Source organism: Rhodamnia argentea, chromosome 1 (assembly GCF_020921035.1).
Source record: "Rhodamnia argentea isolate NSW1041297 chromosome 1, ASM2092103v1, whole genome shotgun sequence".
In the NCBI taxonomy this organism is placed as follows: Eukaryota; Viridiplantae; Streptophyta; class Magnoliopsida; order Myrtales; family Myrtaceae; genus Rhodamnia; species Rhodamnia argentea.
Window position 1 is genome coordinate 32,679,799 of NC_063150.1, and position 23,589 is coordinate 32,703,387.

The 23,589-nt window shown below is 40.7% G+C and overlaps 1 protein-coding gene and 2 pseudogenes across 1 annotated transcript; 2 read left to right on the top strand and 1 right to left on the bottom strand.

Moving 5' to 3' along the window:
- The first annotated feature begins 834 nt into the window (after window positions 1-834).
- Window positions 835-23,502, top strand: LOC115733020 (annotated as a pseudogene).
- On the top strand, window positions 1,502-3,860 carry LOC115752825 (annotated as a pseudogene).
- LOC115732696 (pentatricopeptide repeat-containing protein At5g66520-like) lies at window positions 3,947-5,979 on the bottom strand. The gene is given in 1 exon segment (XM_048275077.1): window positions 3,947-5,979. A coding segment is annotated over 1 exon segment (1,827 nt). The 5' UTR covers window positions 5,821-5,979; the 3' UTR covers window positions 3,947-3,993.
- Window positions 23,503-23,589: the final 87 nt, after the last annotated feature.

A 23,589-nucleotide genomic window follows, 5' to 3' on the forward strand; every position in this document is an offset into this window, starting at 1 on the left:
CCTAAGTTTACTTGCCATTGGTACTTGACGCTGGGGAGCCCGTTGAGCAGGAGTAAGCTGTGTTATACCTGCATTGGTGTCCAAGACATGAGGGGGACCCTAAGAGGGAGAGAAAAAGCTCAGAAACTTTTGATGCTGTTCCGTGAGCAATGGCAACGAGATCAATCTCCCGCCAATTTGAGCTAACAGCATCATCATCAGCCAGAGGAAACGAGTCACAGGACTCTGTCATCAGCTTCAGCAGCCAAGCCGCTTTGTAAATCTATATCTAGGAGGAAAACAGGCAAAGGCTGGGGCTTTTTATGGAAGAGCAGGAGTTACTCGGTGGTATCTTCTCTTTTTTGCTGGCCAGGATTTTCCTTGAGATGAAAAGAGATGTAGAGTTCCCCCATGCAATGAACGGAATTTGGTCTCTTTTCTGTGCGTCTGGACCTCTGGTAGGGGGATTGTTAATTCTTTTATGCCAGAATCAAAGGCTTAACTTGCACGGCCCGTTGTGTGGTGGTTGGTTCTGTTGTATACAAATTACGTTAAGTTGAGAATCAGCTTCGGTTGTGTCATGTAGCATGTCCGGTATCCATATTAGCATATTCTAGCTAGAATTGATTGGATGTACTTAATTAGTAAAGTGTCAAAATGATTAGGACTCAAATAATAAAATTGAAAATATTAAGACTGAATTGGCCAAAATGAAATCGATTTAGCACATTTTTGAACAATTTTTGCAAGGTACTTTGAGAGAGAGAATATGCGAAATATACCGGCACAAAGCCGCGAGTAAGTGACAGCGGAGATATTTTATTTATGCGCGGACGAGACGTTGTCCATCCGATCAGGAGCCTCCTCCTCCTCCTTTCATTATAATATGGCGCATTGACTCTGCAACTGTAAATTCTACAGCGCTCTCGCTCATGGCGACGGTTTCTACAACCTCTTCACTCGCCACCGTTACCCTCCCCAACTATCGCCGAGTCAACCGGTTAGTTCAAAATTGGAATGGCGTGGCGTCAATTCTTTATTTTACCTCAACTCTCGACATCGACTTTGATTTGTGCCCATCTTTTATTAATTCCGAGGTAGAATAGGCCAATATAGCCTTGAGGTGTCACACTTTCCAATTGGTTCCATAACTTAAGGCCATTCAGGTTGGGGAACTCAATATTCACCCAATGACGAAATGGGAAACTCACGCCTCTAATCCATGCTCCAGCCAAAGACACAGTGTGTTGTGGCAATCTGATAATTCGAGATGACATCTCAAACAAACATAGAGAGATCACAGAAATTTCTTCTAATAGCCCAACTTTACAACGTCTAAGAAACATAAATTTCTTCTAGTTGATTTGCATAGCTCCAAAGTGTGCTGCATGTGATTACTGCTTAGTGGCATAACTTTGCTCGTGTCTTTGCCTTTGAAACTTGCAGTTTAGCCTGCACTGACTTATATTTTCTGGACAGTGGAGGCATCCCACATTGTTTCCCACAGTTTGGACCGGGTCCAATGCATCAGGTATGCCTTGCCATTTTTCTTAGTGTCTTTATGCTTGTACTAATGAACTCAACTTTGGAGCAAGAGCCATCCACCCACAGATTACCTTGCTTGTGTCCCTATTTATTAAAACTTGAGCTTGACAATGGCTAGTAATGTTGCACATTTTAATCCAGTTACTACTGGATCGTGATTGCTCCTATACTTTGTTATGGCTGTGACGGAGAAATCATTCTGAAGCCAGCAATTGGTTAAGTAATTATGATTTTTATCCACTCTTCTGTTGACTGTGAATTTTGTAGTATGGATTTGCAAAGAATGTGGATTGGTCTGTTGCTGAATCCCAAAGTGAGGATGGGAATCCAATTGTAACCCTAGAATTGAAGGATGACCCTTACAGCCATTCCATGTGGGATTTCAGCTTTCAAGCTTTGTACAAGGTGAGACATATTCCCCAAGCAAAATATTCTGAGCTGTCTGTCATGCTACCTTTACTCACATGATGCAAGACCCTCCGGTTAAATAAAGCACATCAACTCATTTTTGGGTTTCAAGTTTTAATTTTCCCTCAGACCGTAATTTTGATTTTCAAGATTCTTGTGTGATTTATAGTTTAATAGCACATGTTAGCATTTGGAAGTAAATTTTCTCTCTTTTGCAGATCAACTTAAGAGAGAAGAGCCTTTCTACCAAGTTAGTTATCACAAATACAGACACAAAACCATTTTCATTCAATACTGCCCTGCATACATACTTCCGTGTAAGTTCTGCGGTATAGTGCTCAGTAGATGATCTTAGAACGTATACTACCTAGGAAAATGTACTTAAATCAAGCTGTAATTTGAAACTTATTGATCGGCAGACCATGGAACCATTGGAATCGTGGTGGATATATGTAGAGTCAACATATCTATTTGTGGATATCTATAGGATGAGCACAATTATTAAGCACTGGATTCGAGCAGGAAAGCATGCTATGATTCTGCCTCAGATGAGCGTAATACTTGAGTATATTCCAGACTGCTGAGCAGAGGATCATAATTGAATTGTCGTTCAATAGTTATTAGCCTTGCAAGAATTGTGAAATTCAACATATCTGATCTTTCTATCCTATCGATTAGGCTTCTGTAACAGCTCCCTCTGTGAGAGGTTTGAAGGGTTGTAAGACATTGAACAAAGATCCCAATCCAAAAAACCCACTAGAGGGAAAGGAAGAAAGGTAATCTCTCTCTCTCTCTCTCTCTCTCTCTCCAGCGCACGCACATCAGAGTGACCGGAACATAATTTTATTAGCTGTAAAGCTGAAAGCTAAAGAGAGAAAATGAAGCCCTGATGGTAGACTTGGCAACTTGTCTGTTTTTTTTTTTTTTTGTGTGTGTGTGTCTATATAGCACTTATGACATCCGAAAATTAATTGCAAGGAGGGTAACCCAGCCGTATGTCTAGCATGCGATGAACAGTTAGTTTAACTATAACTATGTCGTAACTTATTTTCTGTGTCACCTGTGTTGAATTCTGCCTAGAAATACCCGTTGTTGTTCAAAGTGACTGTGGCTCACATGTTGGCTTGCCCACTCTCATGTTTCCCTCGCTCTATCAAAATGCATCACAGCGATGTTATGTTCTCCAGATACATCAGCATCTCCATTAAGCTCATTGCTTATGCGGTGGATCCCTTGCTAGAAATTATACTGCAGTTTCTAATAATGCCATATCATCTCAGGGACATTGTCACATTTCCTGGATTTGTAGATTGCATTTATCTTGATGCTCCTGCTGAGGTGATTCCGGATAATGGTTTAGGAGATGCTATATCCATCCAGAATACAAAGTAAGTGTGTGTGGAAAACAGCCTATGATGCTCTATTGTGGTCTGAAAATTTTCCTTCTTCTTTATAGTTTACTTTTGGCCCTTGTCTCTATCGTTGGTCAGATGCTGTCTTGTGGAACCCGTATCTACAGATGGAGGCATGCTACAGAGACTTCATTTGTGTTGAAAATGCCAAGGTACAGAGCATGCTTAAATAGCTTAATGTAACCTGTTATCTCCAGGTTGTCTATTTATCATACTGGTGAAGGGTGCATCACTTTCAATAAGAACATTGGCAGCTGAGTGCTGACTGAATCGTGTTCAAATGTTTTAAGAAACACTGTAAGGGGTGGGTCAGCCATTTTACTTATTGACTATTTGCCTCTTGATTTTGCGGCAGATTGGGAATGTCCAGCTAGAGCCTCAGTAGTCTTGGGTGGCCAAGCAGATACTTAGCATTGCCTGAAGAGCTATGAAGAAACTGTCCTTGTACTTTTTTTTTTTTTAATTTCCCTTTATATAATCAGTAAAAGAAACCTTGAACACACAAAAGTCTGTTGAGCTAGTGGAAATCTCAAGTTCGATTTTTGGGTTTCACTATTGTTTTAATTGTAATAACTTACTTTTCAATTTCCATGAGGAGACTATACTGCTCGATTTTTACTTTCATGTGGTTATACGTGGCTGCATTTATTCACCAGAAGTCCCCACAAGTACATATTCCATCTCTGAACAGATGGAAACGGCTTCTATCCCGCATGACTATCTCCCTAGAGTAAATCTTGGAGATCATTTTTGTTACTACATGGCAGTCCTCACAAATACGAAGGTTTTTAAAGACTTGAATGATTGTCCCCGGTTTGGTGCTGATTAACCCAAATGCAATTGCCAGCTTCTCACTGTACTGATGAAGGGCTACCTCTTTTTCCTCATCCTCAAGATAACGGAGCGAATTCCCAACTTCAGGTTTGTATCCCTCTAGTTCGAGTCTCTCCACTATCTGATGCCACATCTGGTGAATCTCCTTAAGTTGCGGGTGTTTACCATCGCCAGCGAAAAATTCGTGAACAGACCCGTTTATGGTCATGCTGCTGCACCCTGGAAATTTTCTTATTCCTTTTTCTTTCATCATTCTTCTTATTCTCACTGCTTCGTCCCATTCCCCTGATTCTGCAAAAATGCTCGCTGCATGAATATATCGACCACCATGTCCAGGGTCTACTTCAATCAGTTTCTTCCCAATCAGTTTGCCTAACTTGACATTTGCGTGCTTTTTGCAGACATTGAGGAGTGCTCCCCAGATGGCAGCATTTGGCTTGATGGGCATTGTCTCAATCACCTCTTTGGCTTCCTTCAGCAACTCTGCTCGGCCAAGGAGGTCAACTAAGCAACCATAATGCTCGATTGTTGGGTTCAAGCTGTGAACTGACGTTATGCTCTTGAAGATTGATTTTCCTTCATGAACCAGTCCTGAGTGGCTACATGCAGTCAAAATTGCAGTAAGAGTGATCGAATTTGGCTTGATCCCTGCTTTCTGCATTTGCATATGGAAATCCATTGCTTCTCTTGCCTGTGCATGAATTGCAAAACCAGAAATTGCTGCTGTCCATATGGAGACACATTTCTTCTTCGATTTAGTGAAAACTCCTAAAGCTTCTTCCATGTGACCGCATTTGCCGTACATGTCTATCAGTGCACAGTCCAGCTCTGGGTCTATTTGTATCTGGTTCCTGTCGATATATGTGTGAATCCATCTGCCTTGATCCACTGCTCCAAGATGTGAACATGCTGAAAGTGAACTTAACAGAGCTACATTGTCAGGTTTAACACCTGCAATAAGCATATCCCGAAACAGTTTTAAGGCCTCCTTGTTCATTCCCACTTTCACGAAGCCAGATATCATCGTCGTTCACGAGACTACAGTTCTCTCCGGCATTTCTTTGAACAGTTTGAAAGCTATCCCCACTTCACCACACTTGGCATATCCATCGATCATTGTATTCCACGACACGATGTCTCGTCTAGGAGCCTGGTTGAAGAGGAGGCGTGCAATTTCCATTCTGTCAAACGCGGCATATGCATGGAGCAGGGTGTTGATGGCAAAGACATCGGAGCCAAATCCCATTTTCACAACTCGAGCATGGATTTGCATTGTCCCCTCCGAGGATGGCAACTTAGAACAGGCTCTGAGTAGGAAAGGTAAGGTGTGGGTATTGTGTGGGACTGAATTACTTATCATCTCACTGTACAGAAGAAGGGCTTGTTCTGGTTCTGTGCTGTGGGAGTATCCTCTGATCATTGCATTCCAGATGAAGGTATTTCGACTGCTAGCCTTGTTAAACAACTTTTGTGCATATTTGACATCACCAGATTTCGGTGAGCTGCAGAAAGCGAGAAGTCTGCTTGAAGGGATGGGCTCTGAAACAAGGCCTCTTTTGGACATACTTGCATGAATCTGCTTTAGTTCGTCCATGGTCGAACAGACCTTCAGAAGAGAAAGCGGTTGCAAAGGAATAGCCATGGCTAGGCTCTGGAAACTTTTTGCTTCGAAGAAGATGAGCCAGTGAAGGCTGTCAACTGATGAGATCAAGGATGGCAGTTTCTGTGGCTTTAATTCTTGGCAACGTGGGATAAGGCCTCTGTTATAAAGGAAAATATCAGCTTTGTTGCTTCTGATTTGATATGGTATGTTGCTCTGCGTGTGTGCTGCGCTGTTCTTTTGTCAGAGATACTCGTCTTGATTCTGCTGGCGGTCCCTTTGCTGTTTGCTTCTGTTCTCGTTTGCCCTCAAGTTGCCTATTAAGATTGGGGATGATGTTTCTGAATTTGAATGGGATTGACCTCGGGCCCAAGACAGCCGGCTCAGTCTGTACAGGGTCTTTTATCGGCGAGGATGCGTAGGTTCTTCCAGAAAGAAACAAATTCTCCTTCCTCTCTTGCGTGAGAATGAAGTCCGCCAAGATGTCAAATCCTTGGACCTGCTCACGCGTGTTCTTTTCTTTCCTAATTCTGCCCTTGTCTCTTTCTTCACTCATTCCACAACCACAAGGTATATATATTTTCTTCATCATGTGCTATGTTGGAGAGGAATTGAGCAATATTTTTTGTAATTTTGGATATCTCAGACTATTGTTGTGTATCATCGAACAATATATATGCGGAATCAAGTAAATAACTTTGTATTGTCCATATATCTCTTTTAATAGGATGATTATTTTTGGGGTTTCATTCATCTTATTATCTTTTAAACAGTGTTTTAGTAAATTTTAATCCTATAAAATTACACATGATCGGTAAATGCAATAGAAAATGTACTTAAATTAAACGGAACGGATCGAATATGAATATTGTCCTTTTGATTTTCTAAAGCAGAAAAAAGAAATCCTCAACACGGTTATGAGCTTGAAAAGCAATTCTAATACAATTAGAATTGTCCACCAAAAACGGGTTTACAAATACTTTCTAGTTCAACAATTAAAGCGGTATTTTCCATGGCATTATCAAAATTAATTGAAAAAATTTTATTAAGTAAATATTATTATTCTAAAATTTGCCTAATTTAATTTATAAATATTATATGCGGTATGCTTATCATCAAAAACTGTAAATGCAATAACTCTTTTTTGAATATTTCAATCATCATCTATCCAATAATATGTTATACCCATACAAGAATGAATTTGCTAATGATCACTCCAAATATGCTACCTATATGCACACGTCCACTAAAATTCATAAAAAAAAAAAAAACTTTTATGAATCTTTTTTTCCTTTTTTATAAAGATCTCTAATTATGCATTTAAATGTATTTTTAGAAGCATGTTTTGCTTGTGAAACACATGCATTTTGTATAAATTGATTTAAATCAAATCTTTCACCAAAGCTAAATGATAAATGTTCAACGGAAACAAATTTACCTAATTCTTGTTTATAAGTTTTTTCATTATAACAAAATAAGGGAGGAGTGTTAGGGTTGGCGTTCCTACTTCGGCTGCATATTTCACCTTAAGATGCCGTTTAAATGTTCCATATCCGGCTCTACCGATATATTTGTATTTTACCCCACAATGTTTACAAACTACATCATACCTTTTTGGAGCTATATCAAATCTTTCAATCTTCATGAAGTGAAGTGCTTCCATACGTTGGATGTAAACTCCCGCTCCGGCTCCTTTGTTGTTGACATTTCTTCGATAACGGTAGGAGAATGAACGCTCTTTTGCGTTTGGACTTGCTCTACATTAGGAATAATGCTGATTTCATCATCTACATCAACATCGAGTCCCCAATCTTCATAATAATGAGGACTACGAAGATAATTGGATTCCTCACCTGGTTCTTGCTTTTGTCACTAGTTCTACTTTCACTTGTCATTTTTTGAGAGAATTGAGAGAGTTGAGCGGATTTAGAGAACATGAGAGAATTAAGATAAAGAGAGAATTTGTATGAAAAAAAGAGAGATGGGAATGGGTATTTATAATATAGGTTAGAAATTAGTAAAGAAAAAAAAATGGCAACAGTCACCAAACTCAAACAAAGAGAAAGAGCCGTTGCCACGGGCCGGTTCCGGTTTGGAACTGCGAGCCCAGTCAATGGCCGGTTCTGGATCGGTTCTGGGCCCAACCCAGCCCGTGGCCATGACTAGCCATTGGTACTTAATCGAATATACAAACGAGCTGACTTTGTTGGGTAATCTAGTGAAGCTTTTGAACAAGGATCCAGACGGTCCATTGGACTCTTGTGCTCTCGCGTTGGCTCTGTGAGCCGTCGAAAGTATCGAAACCCGGCAAGTGTGTAAGGGATGGCGTTTCAAACTCATTATGGTGGTTGTTACACCTTTCATGCAATCACGTTATATTTTGCATGTCACCCGACAAACTTAAACCTGTTGCCAACTTATGAGCTATGATTCATTTTAAGACGTGCCTTTGCAATTCAAATAATAGAGTAAGTTAGAATCTGCATCACTAAATACATCACACTCCGTACTTTTATCCTATTCGGAAACGACATACCCGAGCGATGAAACTTAAGATGCACAAGAGAGGAACTTAGTTTTGACGTGGCCAACAAACGAACATTTTCAAAGTTTATGCAGTATAAAAAGGATTTAACGTTTCATTTATGAAAAAGAAAAGTGTTTCTTCTTATGAAAATGATGCAAAAGATTCAGGAATTTACCATCCGGCCTAGCCCGATGCGTTATAGACATTCTGAAAAATGTGACATATTCGGTTCAAGAAGCAAATTTGAACTACAAATAAGGAAATTCTTGCTGAACCGTCCTTAGACCCAGAAATTAAGGGGTATAATCTATATATTGAAATTTTAATATGCCTAGTCTAAATTAAACCGAGCAGGTAAATGCAATACTTAAATTAAATCGACCGAACGAATATGAATATTATCTTTTTCATTTTTTAAAGCAGAAAAAATTCCACAACAGCAGGTCTAATACAATTAGAAATTTTCTAGAACCGTCCATATCTTCAACCGCTCAAATCTTAATAGACCGCCAAAAAAAAAAAATCTCAAAAATTAATCTTGCGTTTTTTGGACGAAAAGTGCCCAATAAAAGGAGTGAGAGAAAGAGGAAACAAACCACAAACTTCTAATTTCTTTTGCGCTAGGGCTTTCTCTCTCGTGGTGCCGGTATCGTCTTCTTCATCGCGTGGGTCTGAAGCACAGAACCAGAAGCAGAGATGACAACAATCGATGGAGAAATCATGGATGTACACGCGGTGGCCAAGCAGTTCGTGGAGAATTTCTACAGGACGTTCGACGCTAACATTGTGGACTTGGCGAACCTGTACGAGGAAGACGCGCTGCTGATCCTCGACGGCCGGAGGATCCAGGGCAAGGAGGGTATCCTCGCCGAACTCACCTCCCTTCCCTTCGAGCAGTGTGAGCACCACATCGCCACCATTAGCTGTCTGCGCTTGGGGTGGCTGTTGGTCTGCGTCCACGGCGACATCCGGCTAGACGGCAAGGAGGACGCCCTCCCTTTCACCCAGGTATCTGTCTTCAACGAGGATCCATTCATGTTTTTATTCGTTTCTTTTCGATGGCATTCAATTGATTGAATCTTCTGCTTCTTCTTCGCTCAGACATTCTCTTTGACCCCAGCACCTCAAGGAAGCTTTTATATAGCGGTGGACGTTTTCCTGATGAACGATCACTGGGTACAGGATGATGGACTCAACCAACGGGATTCTCCTCTCTTCGGGGGATATGTTTATCGCTCTTTACATTAGGCCAGGAGTTTTAGTCTGTGTTGAAGTTCTCTTTCGGGACTTGTTGCATTTGAAACAGATTTCTATGTCTTTTCGTTAAAGATAATCATGTTCGAATTTTTTGATTGTTGAAATGTTCAAGTTGTTTTTAGTGTGTTTTGATTGTACCATGCTTTGCCTGAGTTGAATACAGAAACCTTGTTAGTTTGTGATGTACCCTTTTCTGTGGATATTTGTTGTCCACCAAAGTGTTTTGTTTTGTTCACCTAATTGATCTGATCCGGTTTTGAATGTTCAGCATTCGGTTTTGCTTCGAAATCTTTTTGGATCAGATTGAAATAGGATTTTGGGGATAAGGAATAACCAAACCATGGAAAAATCCAAGCCACTCTTTCTTAAATCCAAGCGATCTTTTCGGGGGATCGAATTGATTGTAAAAACATGAGTTTAATTAGTCTGACTTATTGATGTAGAACAGTTGGCGTGCGATTATTTAGAATTACGTGATCGTCGGAATCGCCGGAAATAATCTCGGCATTTCGAAATTCGTTTGGATAAGTTTTCTAGCAGTTTTCTGTTTTAGGAAATTATCCAAACGAATTTCGAAATGCCGAGATTATTTCCGGCGATTCCGACGATCACGTAATTCTAAATAATCGCACGCCAACTGTTCTACATCACTTATTAGTGAACAAGGAAAAATATTATCTAGACGGGTAAATAGATTAACCTTAAAACAACAACAATTAATTACTATTGCTATAAAACAAACTCGTATTTTATCTTTGCTACCTTTTTTTAATAATGAGAAATAATTTGAAAGGAGCGAGTCGATCTTTGGAACTACTGGTCTTAGAACCATTAATAAATAAATAAAAAGTAGACTTTACTTTACTCCTCAATTGAATCCAAATTCCAATTCAAATCCGAACTCAAACACGGATTGATATTTTGTTTGAAAAATCGAAAGAAAAAAAAAATGTAAACATTTATGAGAATTCAATCAAAACAACGGCAATGGGCTTGGAGCTGCGGCGGTTGATCCGCGCACTGAGATGAATGAGGACAATAGAAAGGAAGAAGGTGATGTGGGGATTGATGTGTATCCGGAGGATGGTGAAGATCCCGAGAATGGTTGTGGTGGAGCAGGTCGCCAGGAATGAAGTTGGGTTAAGGGATAATCTGGCCTTGGTCAGTAAGCTTTCCGTTTCTTGGAAGTCTCTGTCGATGTTGTGACCATTAAAATTTTGATTACTTAATTTTAAATATTTGGCTTGTCATAGTCGCGCGGCAGGTGTCTAGCGAGCGCTTAGTCTGCATTTCGCGACCCATATACAAGAGCGGAAACGATGATAGTTATCTTGTTCTAATTAAAAGAGAATTAGTTCCTAAGTGCATGATGCTTACATTTCTCCAAAAGTAAGCTCGATGCTTTTGCTTTTCATGGATGTTTGCATGACTCAGGCGAAATACACACGTGCTTTGCTGCAATACTTACCCTTTGTAATAATCTTCATGCTTTTAATATTTACCGTTCTTTTTATCTTTCCAATCACGGGACCATATTAGGGCCAACTAGGAAAGGAGAATATTGTAAAACTTCAGTGAACACATGCATTTATCACTGGCTTGTTTGATCATGGTCCCAACCATGTGCAAGCTTAGTTTTGGAGAGATGATGTTTTCTCAATGTTGCTTTGATATTTTGTTGACACATGTTGGTGCTACAGAAAGGATGCGGCAACTATAATTTCGACGATGCTATTTGTGTCTGGCATTGCGATGTTGCTGAACTCTTACTTTGGTACCCGTCTTCCATTAGTTCAAGGGAGCTTGTTTGTATTTTTACCGCCAGCTTTAGTAATAATGAATTCACGGTATCGCAATCTCACTGAACATGAAACTTTCTTATGTTGATGACTTCATACTGTCATACAAATACAGTCCCTACCATTTCTTCCACATGTTTAGGAATTAATGATGGAGCATGCACGGAAAAAGCTTCATGGAATAAGCGGGAAGAACGGCAAATGTGTCCCCTTGTCTTAGTCTACTTCGATTTTTTGAATATCATCTTCTATATCTAGCGGTCCTTGTTTAGGTTTAAAAAAAGGAGATGTACGGGCTAATCTTGACTGAAATGAAGTCGAGCAAGCAACCCAGGCAGTCTTTTTCTTGTTTTCTTAAGAAATTCTTGCAATCATGCTAACTTCTACTGCCCAATGAAGTGCAGAGGTGGTTCAATTTTCCAAAGCTTTCTATTTAATGTCCCTCTTAATCAGGTAATTCGGATTTTATAGATGAGCGTTTCCGCATGTAATTTCTTTGGGAAAGAACTTGTTGATAGCTGGTGCGAGCAAAATGGTGTTCTTTTCCCACAGGGTCCTCCAAAGTCTCTTGATTTGAATTACTGGAGGCTGGCATTGTCTGAGTCTCAGTCCAGAAATTCAAGGTCAATGAACAGTGTCGGTTCCTGCGAAGCCAAAGTGGTTCCTTTGGAGGAGAGGTGTACCGTTGAGGGAAAGAAAATTTTTCTGCATTGGAACAGGTGCCAGAGGTCAATATTTTTCAAAGACACGGCCATTTTCTTGAAGTGGTAAATGGAGGAGAGGAATTGTGCAGAAAGTGCAAAGTGGTAGGACAAGTCAAGCTTGTGCTAAAGGATGAGGAGGAGGCTAGAATTTTCATGGGGGCCAATGGCTATGTTGAAGCCCTTCTATAGTTTCTTGAGTCGACCGTCACATGAGAGGAATGTGGTGGTTCAGGACATTGGAGCAATGGCTCCCTATTCAACCTTGCTGCCAACAATAATGGATTTCGCTTTTAGTCTATTGCTGCTTGAGAGGTCTCAATACTGTTTTGGGCATTTTGACAATTAATTGTGGCAAAAGCAATAGGGCATTCAGCCTTTAGTGGATTCTATAATTTTCCTTTTGGGCCAGTCAGTGGCCACAGTATAAGAGTTTCACGCACTTGGGCTCTATGTTGCATGTTGTGTTGCTTTTTTTAACAGCTATTGGGAATTTGCTGTTGACTGCAGAAGTGATCGATATTGTTTCCACACAATGTCCCTTATCGCTTCCTTTTCACTTCCTATGACCATAGGACTAGAGTTTCTTGCATTTGGGATCAATCTTGTTGTTTTGTCATTTATGTGTTTCACTATTCCGTCTTTTCTCTTGTTAGAATAAGGGTAAAATAGTCATTTGAGTCAATTGGTCCTTTATATATAAGTGTAATCCTTTGTTAATGAATAATAATCATCTTTCTCTAAACTTAAACACGGTATCAGAGCTCTAAACACCTTACCATGCCTACTGCTGTAAATCTCCCATCGCCGATCACCCAAAATCTAACTTCATCAGCCATCGCCTTGATTGGGCGACCAAGAGTTGGCGTCACCTGACGTCGTCCAACGTCACCCAAGGCTAGTGAGCCCAGGTCCAAGGTCGGGCGACCTTGTCTAGCCGTCGGACACTCAGATCCGACGTTGCCCGAGGCTGGTGAGCCCAGATCCAAGGTCGCCCGACCTCGTCCAGCCGTCGGATGCCCAGATCTGACGTCGCCCGACCCCCTCTAGCCCTCACCTGACGCAATCCAGCCCTCATTTGCCTTGCCCGACATCGTCCATGTAAGTAAGCCCAAACATGGATGTCATCTAGTCCTCATTTGTCTCACACAAAGTCTAATGGTGTGCAATTTTGGATTCTGAGGTTATCCTCCAGAGGTTTGTTGTTTTTTGTGTCTAATGATGTGCGATTTTGGATTTTGAGGTGATAAACTCTGAAGCGTGTGCTGAAGTTGAGGAATTCTTTGTTGCCGATTGTTTGTGGCAGTGAGTTCTTGAGGTGTGATATAACATGTGGGAATGTGGAAGGGACGAGATATGTAGTTTGTCTGTGATATAATCTGTGGTTTGTTGTTCTTAAGTCTATGCGCAATGGAAGCAAGGCTGTTAGCGTGGTAATTGCTGGTTATAAGCAGATGCTTATTCTGCTTTGTGGACGTTTTTAATACTAGAGTTAAGTGATTGATTGTTAAGACATTGTGATATTGTTTTTGGGTTTAATCGTGTTCTTGATTCACTAATGGCTGCGTCTAGAACTCCAAATAGTCTCCCACACTTACAATTAACTTCTGTAAAATTGGATGGAACTAATTATCCATCTTGGTCCATTGCTGTTGAAGTTTATCTTACTGACACTAAACAAAGTGATTATCTTAAATCTACGGCCCCTTTAGATCAGAGTAAGGTACCTGATTGGTTTGCTGGAGATGCAATGATCCGTACCCTTTTATGAAATAGTATGGCCCTAAAATTAGTCCTCACTTCATTGAGTGCAAATCTGCTAAGGAAGTCTAGGAAAAATGCGCCTTACTTTGCTCTGGAGAGAATGACATGACATGAGTGTGTGACACTTGGGAGGCTCTATTTGATCTTCACCGTGGGAATCAATCCTTATCTGTGCATTACGCTCGTTTTACGACACTTTGTAAGCAATTGAATACTTACCTTCCAGCTTCGAACGATCCGACTATCCTCATTAAACGACAAGAGGATCTTCGAGTTATACTATATCTCAAGGCATTAGGGTCGGAATATTCCTCACTTCGCCGCCAGATTACCTCTTAGAGTTCCATTCCTACCGTGGATGAGATTTTCTCTCGAGCTCTTCGGTCAACCCCTGCTGAAAAGATCTCTACTCCATCTTTGGAGACAAGTGCTATGATTGCTCATGGCACTAATGCACGTGGAGCTCGTGGTCGGGGTTACAGGGGTCGTGAACATGGTTTTGCTCATAATAAAGGTCGTGATGGTAGTATTGGTGCTCGTAATGCCTCTATCTTTAGTGGTGGTCGTGATTCCCGCTACTGTAATCATTGTAAAAGAGATGGACATACAAAGGCTTATTATTATACACTACATCCGAAACTTCGGCCTACCTTTACAGCATATGTAGAGACGGACTAGACTATACCAGAATCTACTAGTGTACGCAACATGAGTGGTTCGATTACGTTGACAGGTGCTAAGTATGATGCATGGGTTCGCTCCCAACAAGTGACGGGTCCTTCGACTCCTACTACAACTCTGGCACAAACATCAAAAGGTAGTTCATCCTGTTTACTCTCAGCAACGTCCGACTCTTGGGTCATAGACTTTGGAGCTGCTCATCATATGACTAGTAATTCTAAGTTGCTATCTTCACTTTGTCCTAAATCTCCTAGGTTGTCAAATTTTGTTACATTAGGCGATGGCTCACAATCTCGGGTTCTTGGTATTGGAATTGCTCATTTGAGTCCATCTCTTTTTTTGTCGTCGGTCCTTCATCTCAAATACTCATATAATTTAATTTTCGTTAGTTCATTGACTAAAGAACTTAATCGTTCCGTAACATTCTTCTCTTCTCATTGCGTTTTTCAGGATTTGAAGAATGGATTGATGATTGGTGAGGGACATGAATCCAATGGTACGTGTTACCTTGACAAGAAGGTGCTAGCTGCTACAGCTGTGAAACGCACATCCTCTAATGTATTTAGGGTGCATTGTCGTGCCGGTCATCCACCACCGAACACCCTTCGGCATTTGTTTCTTGACTTTGAGTCCGTGAGTTCTTTTCAGTGTGAGGCTTGTTGGTTTGGTAAACATCATAGGGTTTCTTTTCCTTCTCGTATTTAGAGTCGAGTGTCAAGTCCTTTTGAGTTGGTACACTCCAATGTTTGGGATCCGTGTCGTGTTTCTGATATTTCCGGTTTTAGATATTTTGTCACATTCGTGGATGATTTTTCCTTGAATGACTTGGTTATTCTTAATAAAATATCATACTGAGATTTTTCTTTGCTTTCGCTTGTTCTATTTTGAAGTACTAAATCGGTACCACACTTCGTTAAAACTTTGTGTTCGAGATAATGCCAAAAAGTATCTTGTATCACTTCGGGTTTTCAGCCTTTTCTTGATTCTCATGGCATAATTTATCGGACTTCTTGTTCATACACTCCTCAGCAAAATGGTGTTGTCGAGCGTAAAAATCGTCATCTTCTTGACGTTGCCATTGCCTCATGTTTCACATGCATCTACTTAAAACCTTTTGGGGACATGCTGTTCTTACAGCCTATTTTTTTATTAATCGACTTCCTACTTCTGTCCTTCAGGGGGAGACACCGTTTTCTATATTACATCCAAATCATTCTCCCTTTGCATTACCTCTGCGTGTCTTTGGCTGTGTTTGTTTTGTGCATAATCTTACTCTAGGTCTTGAGAAGTTGGATCCTTGTGCGGAGAAATATATCTTTGTAGGATGCTCTCGAACTCAAAAAGGCTATAAATGTTATAGTCATAGACATTGTCGTGTGCTCGTGTCGACAGATGTAACATTTTTTGAAGATCATCCATATTATATTACTCGGTTGGAACCTATAGCTACTCCCGAGAGCAATGAATGTGTTTTACCGACACTTCCCCCACTCATACTTCCTTGGGAACCATCAATAGGATTTCAATTTGCTGACCGTACGGATCATTGGCGTGGTGCAGCTCCTACCACAATGGTACAGACTTCACCAACACATGATTCCTCTGTTCCCTCATCGTTTGCTGCACCATCCTCCGATCCTCATGTGCCCATAGCTGCTCGAAAAGGTACATGTTCTTGTGTTGGTCGCCCTATGGATCGTTGTACTCCTTATTCTGATCTTTCTAATTTTCTTCGCACTCGTCATCTTATTTCAAATTTCTTGTCATATGACCGTTTATCTCCTAATTTCTCTACATTTGTCTCATCCTTGTCCTCTGTTTCTGTGCCTAGTAGTGTTGTTGAAGCTCTTGCTCATCCTGGATGGTGTCAAGCCATAGAAGATGAAATGAAGGCGCCCATTGATAGTCATACTTGGGAACTCACTTCATTACCTCCGGAGAAACAAACCGTCGGTTGCCGTTAGGTATTCACCGTTAAAATTCATCCCGATGGCACTCTTGATCGATTGAAGGCTCGATTGGTTGCAAAGGGATATACTCAAACATACGGTGTTGATTATGATGATACTTTTTCACCTGTTGCCAAAATTCCATCTGTTCGTGTCTTTATTTCCCTTGCAGCACGTTTTGGTTGGCTTCTTCATCAACTAAATGTAAAAAATGTCTTCCTTCATGGTGACTTGTCCGAGAAAGTGTACATGGAGCAACCACTAGGGTTTGTTGCTCGGAGGGAGAATTTGGTATGTTGCTTACATAAAGCTTTGTATGGACTCAAGCAATCTCCTCGTACATGGTTTGACAGATTTAGTGATATCGTTATCGGGTTCGGATTAAAACAGTGTCAAGTAGATCATTCGGTTTTTAGTTCTATCTCCCCAGCCGGTTGTATTCTTACGGTGGTATATGTGGATGATATTATCACTACTGGTAGTGATTCGGATGGTATCCAATGACTTAAGGAGTTTCTGCATACAAAATTTAATACCAAGGATCTAGGACGTCTATGTTATTTTCTTGGTATTGAAGTTGCAAATCCACAGGTAGGTATCAATTTATCACAGCGAAAATATGTACTTGACATTCTTGATGAGGTTGGATTTCTTGGAGCAAAGCCGGTAGATACTCCTATGGAACCCAATGTGAACTTGATCCAAAACATGGAGAATTGTTATGTGATCCAGGGAAGTATAGAAGATTAGTGGGAAAGTTGAACTATCTTACTGTCACAAGGCCTAACATATCATTTGCTGTCAATGTAGTTAGTCGGTTCATGAGTTCTCCCCATACTACTCAATGGGATGTTGTACTTAGAATTATCAAGCACTTAAAGGGAGCGCCGGGTAAAGGGATAATTTTCAAGAATTGTGAACATCCGGACACTATAGGTTTCTCTGATGCGGACGGGTCCGGATGTCCTACCGATAGGAGATCTACATCGAGTTATTGTGTGTTACTTGGAAGTAATCTAATTTCCTGAAAAAGTAAGAAACAACATGTGGTTTCCCGATCAAGTGCTGAAGCAAAATATAGAGCTATGGCACATGTGACGTGTGAATTGCTCTGGTTGAGGATGTTATTATCAGAAATGGGTTTGCCTACATCGGATCCATCGGTATTATATTGTGATAATCAATCAACTATTCACATTACAAATAATCCTGTCCTCCATGAGTGAACTAAACATATTGAAGTTAACTGTCACTTTGTACGAGAGAAAATTCAGAAAGGGAAGATTACTCTTCAACATACAAGAACGGAGAATCGGTTTGCAGATGTCTTTACTAAATCTCTTAGAGGGAGTAGAGGGAGTTTTTTATGTAACAAGTAGGGATTATTTGATATTTACATCCCAACTTGAGGGGGAGTGTTAGAATAAGGGTAAAATAGTCATTTGAGTCAATTGGTCCTTTATATATAAGTGTATTCCTTTGTTAATGAATAATAATCATCTTTCTCTAAACCTAAACATCTCTGATTGTTGTACTTAAGTTGTGATGTCCTCTGAGGGCTTCTCTTTAAGCATGAGGTACTTTCCTTTTCCGTTCTTCTCACAGCTTCAATGTGTGAAAACTAAGGGGAAGACTGTTCTGATTTTAGTTTGTCCATTACTTATAACATGTTTCAAGAGTTGCTTTTTTCTTTTTGTATAGGAGAAATTACCATGTTGTTCCTTACATGCTAAATGGCATAACATGATTATTCATGCCTTCGCTTTCTTTATCTCCCATTTCTCCACCTCCTCCTGTACTTTCTTGCATCGTTCTTTGCTTGAGGCAGCAGTGTGTTCTCCTTGCTTCTTTTTCCTCAGGAACAAGGAGTTGATATTAGCTGCCGGAGTCGTTCCGCTTCTCCAGGAAATGATATCCAACCATGACTCTCATCCATCAGCAACGGCGCTATATCTGAATCTTTCCTGCCTTGAAGATGCCAAGCCCGTACTAGGCTTGAGTCAGGCTGTACCCTTTCTTACCCAGCTTCTTAAAGATGAAACTGCACCTCAGTGCAAGCTTGATGCTATTCACGCCCTTTACAATCTCTCCACCTACCATGACAATATTGGATACCTGCCTTCGGCAGGCATTATCAGTGGCCTTTAATCTCTTCTTGCAGATCTAGTGACCAAATGTGGACAGAAAAGTCAATAGCTGTCCTTATGAATTTAGATTCGAGCCAATCGGGGAACGATGAAATAACAATCTTGCCCTGAACTCCTAAGTTTACTTGCCATTGGTACTTGACGCTGGGGAGCCCGTTGAGCATGAGTAAGCTGTGTTATACCTGCATTGGTGTCCAAGACATGAGGGGGACCCTAAGAGGGAGAGAAAAAGCTCAGAAACTTTTGATGCTGTTCCGTGAGCAACGGCAACGAGATCAATCTCCCGCCAATTTGAGCTAACGGCATCATCATTAGCCAGAGGAAACGAGTCACAGGACTCTATCATCAGCTTCAGAAACCAAGCCGCTCTGTAAATCTATATCTAGGAGGAAAACAGGCAGAGGCCGGGGCTTTTTATGGAAGAGCAGGAGTTACTTGGTGGTATCTTCTCTTTTTTGCTGGCCAGGATTTTCCTTGAGATAAAAAGAGTTGTAGAGTTCCCCCATGCAATGAACGGAATTTGGTCTCTTTTCTGTGTGTCTGGACCTCTGGTAGGGGGATTGTTAATTCTTTTATGCCAGAATCAAAGGCTTAACTTGCACGGCCCGTTGTGTGGTGGCTGGTTCTGTTGTATACAAATTATGTTAAGTTGAGAATCAGCTTCAGTTGTGCCATGTAGCATGTCCGGTATCCATGTTCGCAGATTCTAGCTAGAATTGATTGGATGTACTTAATTAGTAAAGTATCAAAATGATTAGGATTCAAATAATAAAATTGAAAATATTAAGATTGAATTGGCCAGAATGAAATCGATTTAGCACATTTTTGAACAATTTTTGCAAGGTACTTTGAGAGAGAGAATATGCGAAATATAACGGCACAAAGCCGCGAGAAAGCGACGGCGGAGATATTTTATTTATGCGCGGACGAGACGCTGTCCATCCGATCAGGAGCCTCCTCCTCCTCCTTTCATTATTATATGGCGCATTGACTCTGCAACTGTAAATTCTACAGCACTCTCGCTCATGGCGATGGTTTCTACGACCTCTTCACTCGCCACCGTTACCCTCCCCAACTCTCGCCGAGTCAACTGGTTAGCGTCTCTCTCTCTCTCTCTCTCTCTCTCTCTCTCTGCAATTCATACGTGGAGGTCGTACTCCATCAGCATTGCGATCGCGTTGCGAATTTCCGATCCTCGTTTTTTTTTCTTTTTTTTTGGGCTGAAATTGGACCGCTCTCGCGGTGGTGGTGGTGGTGGTGGTGGTGGTGCAGATACAGACGATCTCGCGTCGGAATGGCGTTCGCGAGCGCGGGTCAGGAGACTGCGTCCATGGGAGTGAGTGTGACGGAAGGCGAGGGGAAGCTGCCGAAGCTAGTGCTCACTTCTGCTCTTGGTAGGTTGAGTTAGCTTTGCGTTGTGTCTTTGGATCGCACAAATCTGGGAAGCTGACCCGTGGAGAGATAGGGAGTGAGAATTTCTGATGAGACAGAGAAAGCAACTGTGCAACATATACCAGCGAGGCGCTTTCCTTGCCTGATCATCTTCTCTTTCCATCCGGTTTGAATGGCGTCGCGTCAATTCTGTATTTTAACTCACATTCATGAGAAGTTCAAAATTTGTTCCTCAGGCTTTTATATATGTCTGAGAAAACCACCTCTTGTTTAACTGTTGAAGTATCTTTTAGTTGATCAGCCAGAGTACAAGTTTTAAATTGGTGCAAACTGCAAATGATGTCCAAGTGGTTTAAACTGTAGCTATAGCACAGCTCTATGTTGGCTTTTCTATCAATTTGTTTTACTTTCGACCCCAAAAAAAAAAAAATTTTGAATCATTTTACTCAGACTTGCGTTGGGGTCTCAAGTGCAGCCCCATCCGCTGTTGCATGGCACCTTTCCTTCATGTTTCAGAAATGTGGGTTGGAAACAAGATTAGCACTATGTATAATGTATGATAAATCATTTTCCTTTTTCCGAATGCAATACTAGGATGGGCAAATTTTATAGGATTTCACTATTAAGTTGACTCTTATACTCTATGATTTTATCGTGATTTATCTTGTGATGAGCATGTTTGAGCTTCTTCATTCACTTAGTTCTACCTTCTCATTGAGGCAGAGATATATCTCTATGGAGGTTGCATCACATCCTGGAAAGTTGCCAAAGACAAGGATCTTCTGTTTGTTCGACCAGATGCTGTATTTAACAAGAAGAAGCCAATAAGGTGAACTTCTCCAATTCTAACCTCATTCTCCTAGAATGCATTCTTATAATTTGACAAAACTATGTGCATATGTCTTACTGAATTTGAGTTTCTGCAGTTGGTTTGACTGAATTTTGCAGTATGTCGAAGCATGTAAAAACTATTTTAGAGCACTGTACATGATGCTGGTATGAGAAAATGACGACATCGACTTTGATTTGTGCCCATCTTTTATTAATTCTGAGCTAGAATAGGCCACTGTAGCCCTGAGGTGTCACACTTTCCAATTGGTTCCATAACTTTACAACGTCTAAGAAACATAAATTTCTTCTAGTTGATTTGCATTGCTCCAAAGTGTGCTGCATTTGATTACTGCTTAGTGGCATAACTTTGCTCGTGTCTTTGCCTTGGAAACTTGCGGTTTCGCCTGCACTGACTTATATTTTCTGGACAGTGGAGGCATCCCACATTGTTTCCCACAGTTTGGACCGGGTCCAATGCAGCAGGTATGCCTTGCCTTTTTCTTGGTGTCTTTATGAGGTTTTCCATGTAGGCTCATGATACTTCACAACTACCATATACTTGTACTAATGAGCTCAACTTTCGAGCAAGAGCCATCCACCCACGGATTACCTTGCTTGTGTCCCTATTTATTAAAACTTGAGCTTGACAATGACAGTAATGTTGCACATTTTAATCCAGTTACTACTGGATCGTGATTGCTCCTATACTTTGTTATGGCGGTGATGGAGAAATCATTCTGAAGCCAGCAATTGGTTAAGTACTGATGATTTTTATCCACTCTTCTGTTGACTGTGAATTTTGTAGCATGGATTTGCAAGGAATGTGGATTGGTCTGTTGCTGAATCCAAAAGTAGGATGGGAATTCAATTGTAAACCCTAGAATTGAAGGATGACCCTTACAGCCGTTCCATGTGGGACTTCAGCTTTCAAGCTTTGTACAAGGTGAGACATATTCCCCAAGCAAAAGATTCTGAGCCATCTGTCATGCTACCCTTACTCACATGATGCAAGACCCTCCAGTTAAATAAAGCACATCAACTCATTTTTGGGTTTCAAGTTTTAATTTTCCCTCGACCTTAATTTTTATTTTCAAGATTCTTGTGTGATTTATAGTTTAATAGCACATATTAGCATTTGGAAGTAAATTTTCTCTCTTTTGCAGATCAACTTAAGAGAGAAGAACCTTTCTACCGAGTTAGTTATCACAAATACAGACGCATAACCATTTTCATTCAACTGCCCTGCATACATACTTCCGTGCAAGTTCTGCGGTATAGTGCTCAGTAGATGATCTTAGAACGTGTACTACCCAGGAAAATTTACTTAAATCAAGGTGTAATTTGAAACTTACTGATCGGCGGACCATGGAACCATTGGAATCGTGGTGGATGTATGTAGAGTCAACATATCTATTTGTGGATATCTATAGGATGAGCACAAATATTAAGCACTGAATTCAAGCAGGAAAGTATGCTATGATTCTGCCTCAGATGAGCCTTATACTTGAGTATATTCCAGACTGTTGAGCAGATGATCATAATTAAATTGTTGTTCGATAGTTATTAGCCTTGCAAGAATTGTGAAATTCAACATATCTGATCTTTCCATCCTATCGATTAGGCTTCTGTAACAGCTGCCTCTGTGAGAGGTTTGAAGGGTTGTAAGACATTGAACAAAGATCCCGATCCAAAAAACCCACTAGAGGGAAAGGAAGAAAGGTAATCTCTCTCTCTCTCTCTCTCTCTCTCTCTCTCTCTCTCTCTCTCTCTCTCTCTCTCTCTCTCTAGCGCGCGCACATCAGAGTTACTGGAACATAATTTTATTATCTGTAAAGCTGAAAGCTAAAGAGAGAAAATGAAGCCCTGATGGTAGACTTGGCAATTTGTCTGTTTTTTTTTTTTTGTCTATATAGCACTTATGACATCCGAAAATTAATTGCAAGGAGGGTAACCCAGCCGTATATCTAGCATGCAATGAACAGTTAGTTTAACTATAACTATGTCGTAACTTATTTTCTGTGTCCCCTGTTTTGAATTCTGCCTAGAAATACCCATTGTTGTTCAAAGTGACTGTGGCTCACATGTTGGCTTGCCCGCTCTCATGTTTCCCTTACTCTATCAAAATGCATCACAGCGATGTTATGTTCTCCAGATACATCAGCATCTCCATTAAGCTCATTGCTTATGCGGTGGATCTCTTGCTAGAAATTATACTGCAGTTTCTAATAATGCCATATCATCTCAGGGACATTGTCACATTTCCTGGGTTTGTAGATTGCATTTGTCTTGATGCTCCTGCTGAGGTGATTATGGATAATGGTTGAGGAGATGCTATATCCATCCAGAATTCAAAGTAAGTGTGTGTGGAAAACAGCCTATGATGCTCTATTGTGGTCTGAAAATTTTCCTTCTTCTTTATAGTTTACTTTTGGCCCTTGTCTCTATAGTTGGTCAGATGCCGTCTTGTGGAACCCATATCTACAGATGGGAGGCATGCTACAGAGACTTCATTTGTGTTGAAAATGCCAAGGTACAGAACATGCTTAAATAGTTTAATGTAACTTGTTATCTCTAGGTTGTCTATTTATCATACTGGTGAAGGGTGCATCACTTTCAATAAGAACATTGGCAGCCGAGTGCTGACTGAATCATGTTCAAATATTTAAGAAACACTGTAAGGGGTGGGTCAGCAATTTTACCTATTGACTATTTGCCTCTTGATTTTGCGGCAGATTGGAAATGTCAAGTTCGATTTTTTGGTTT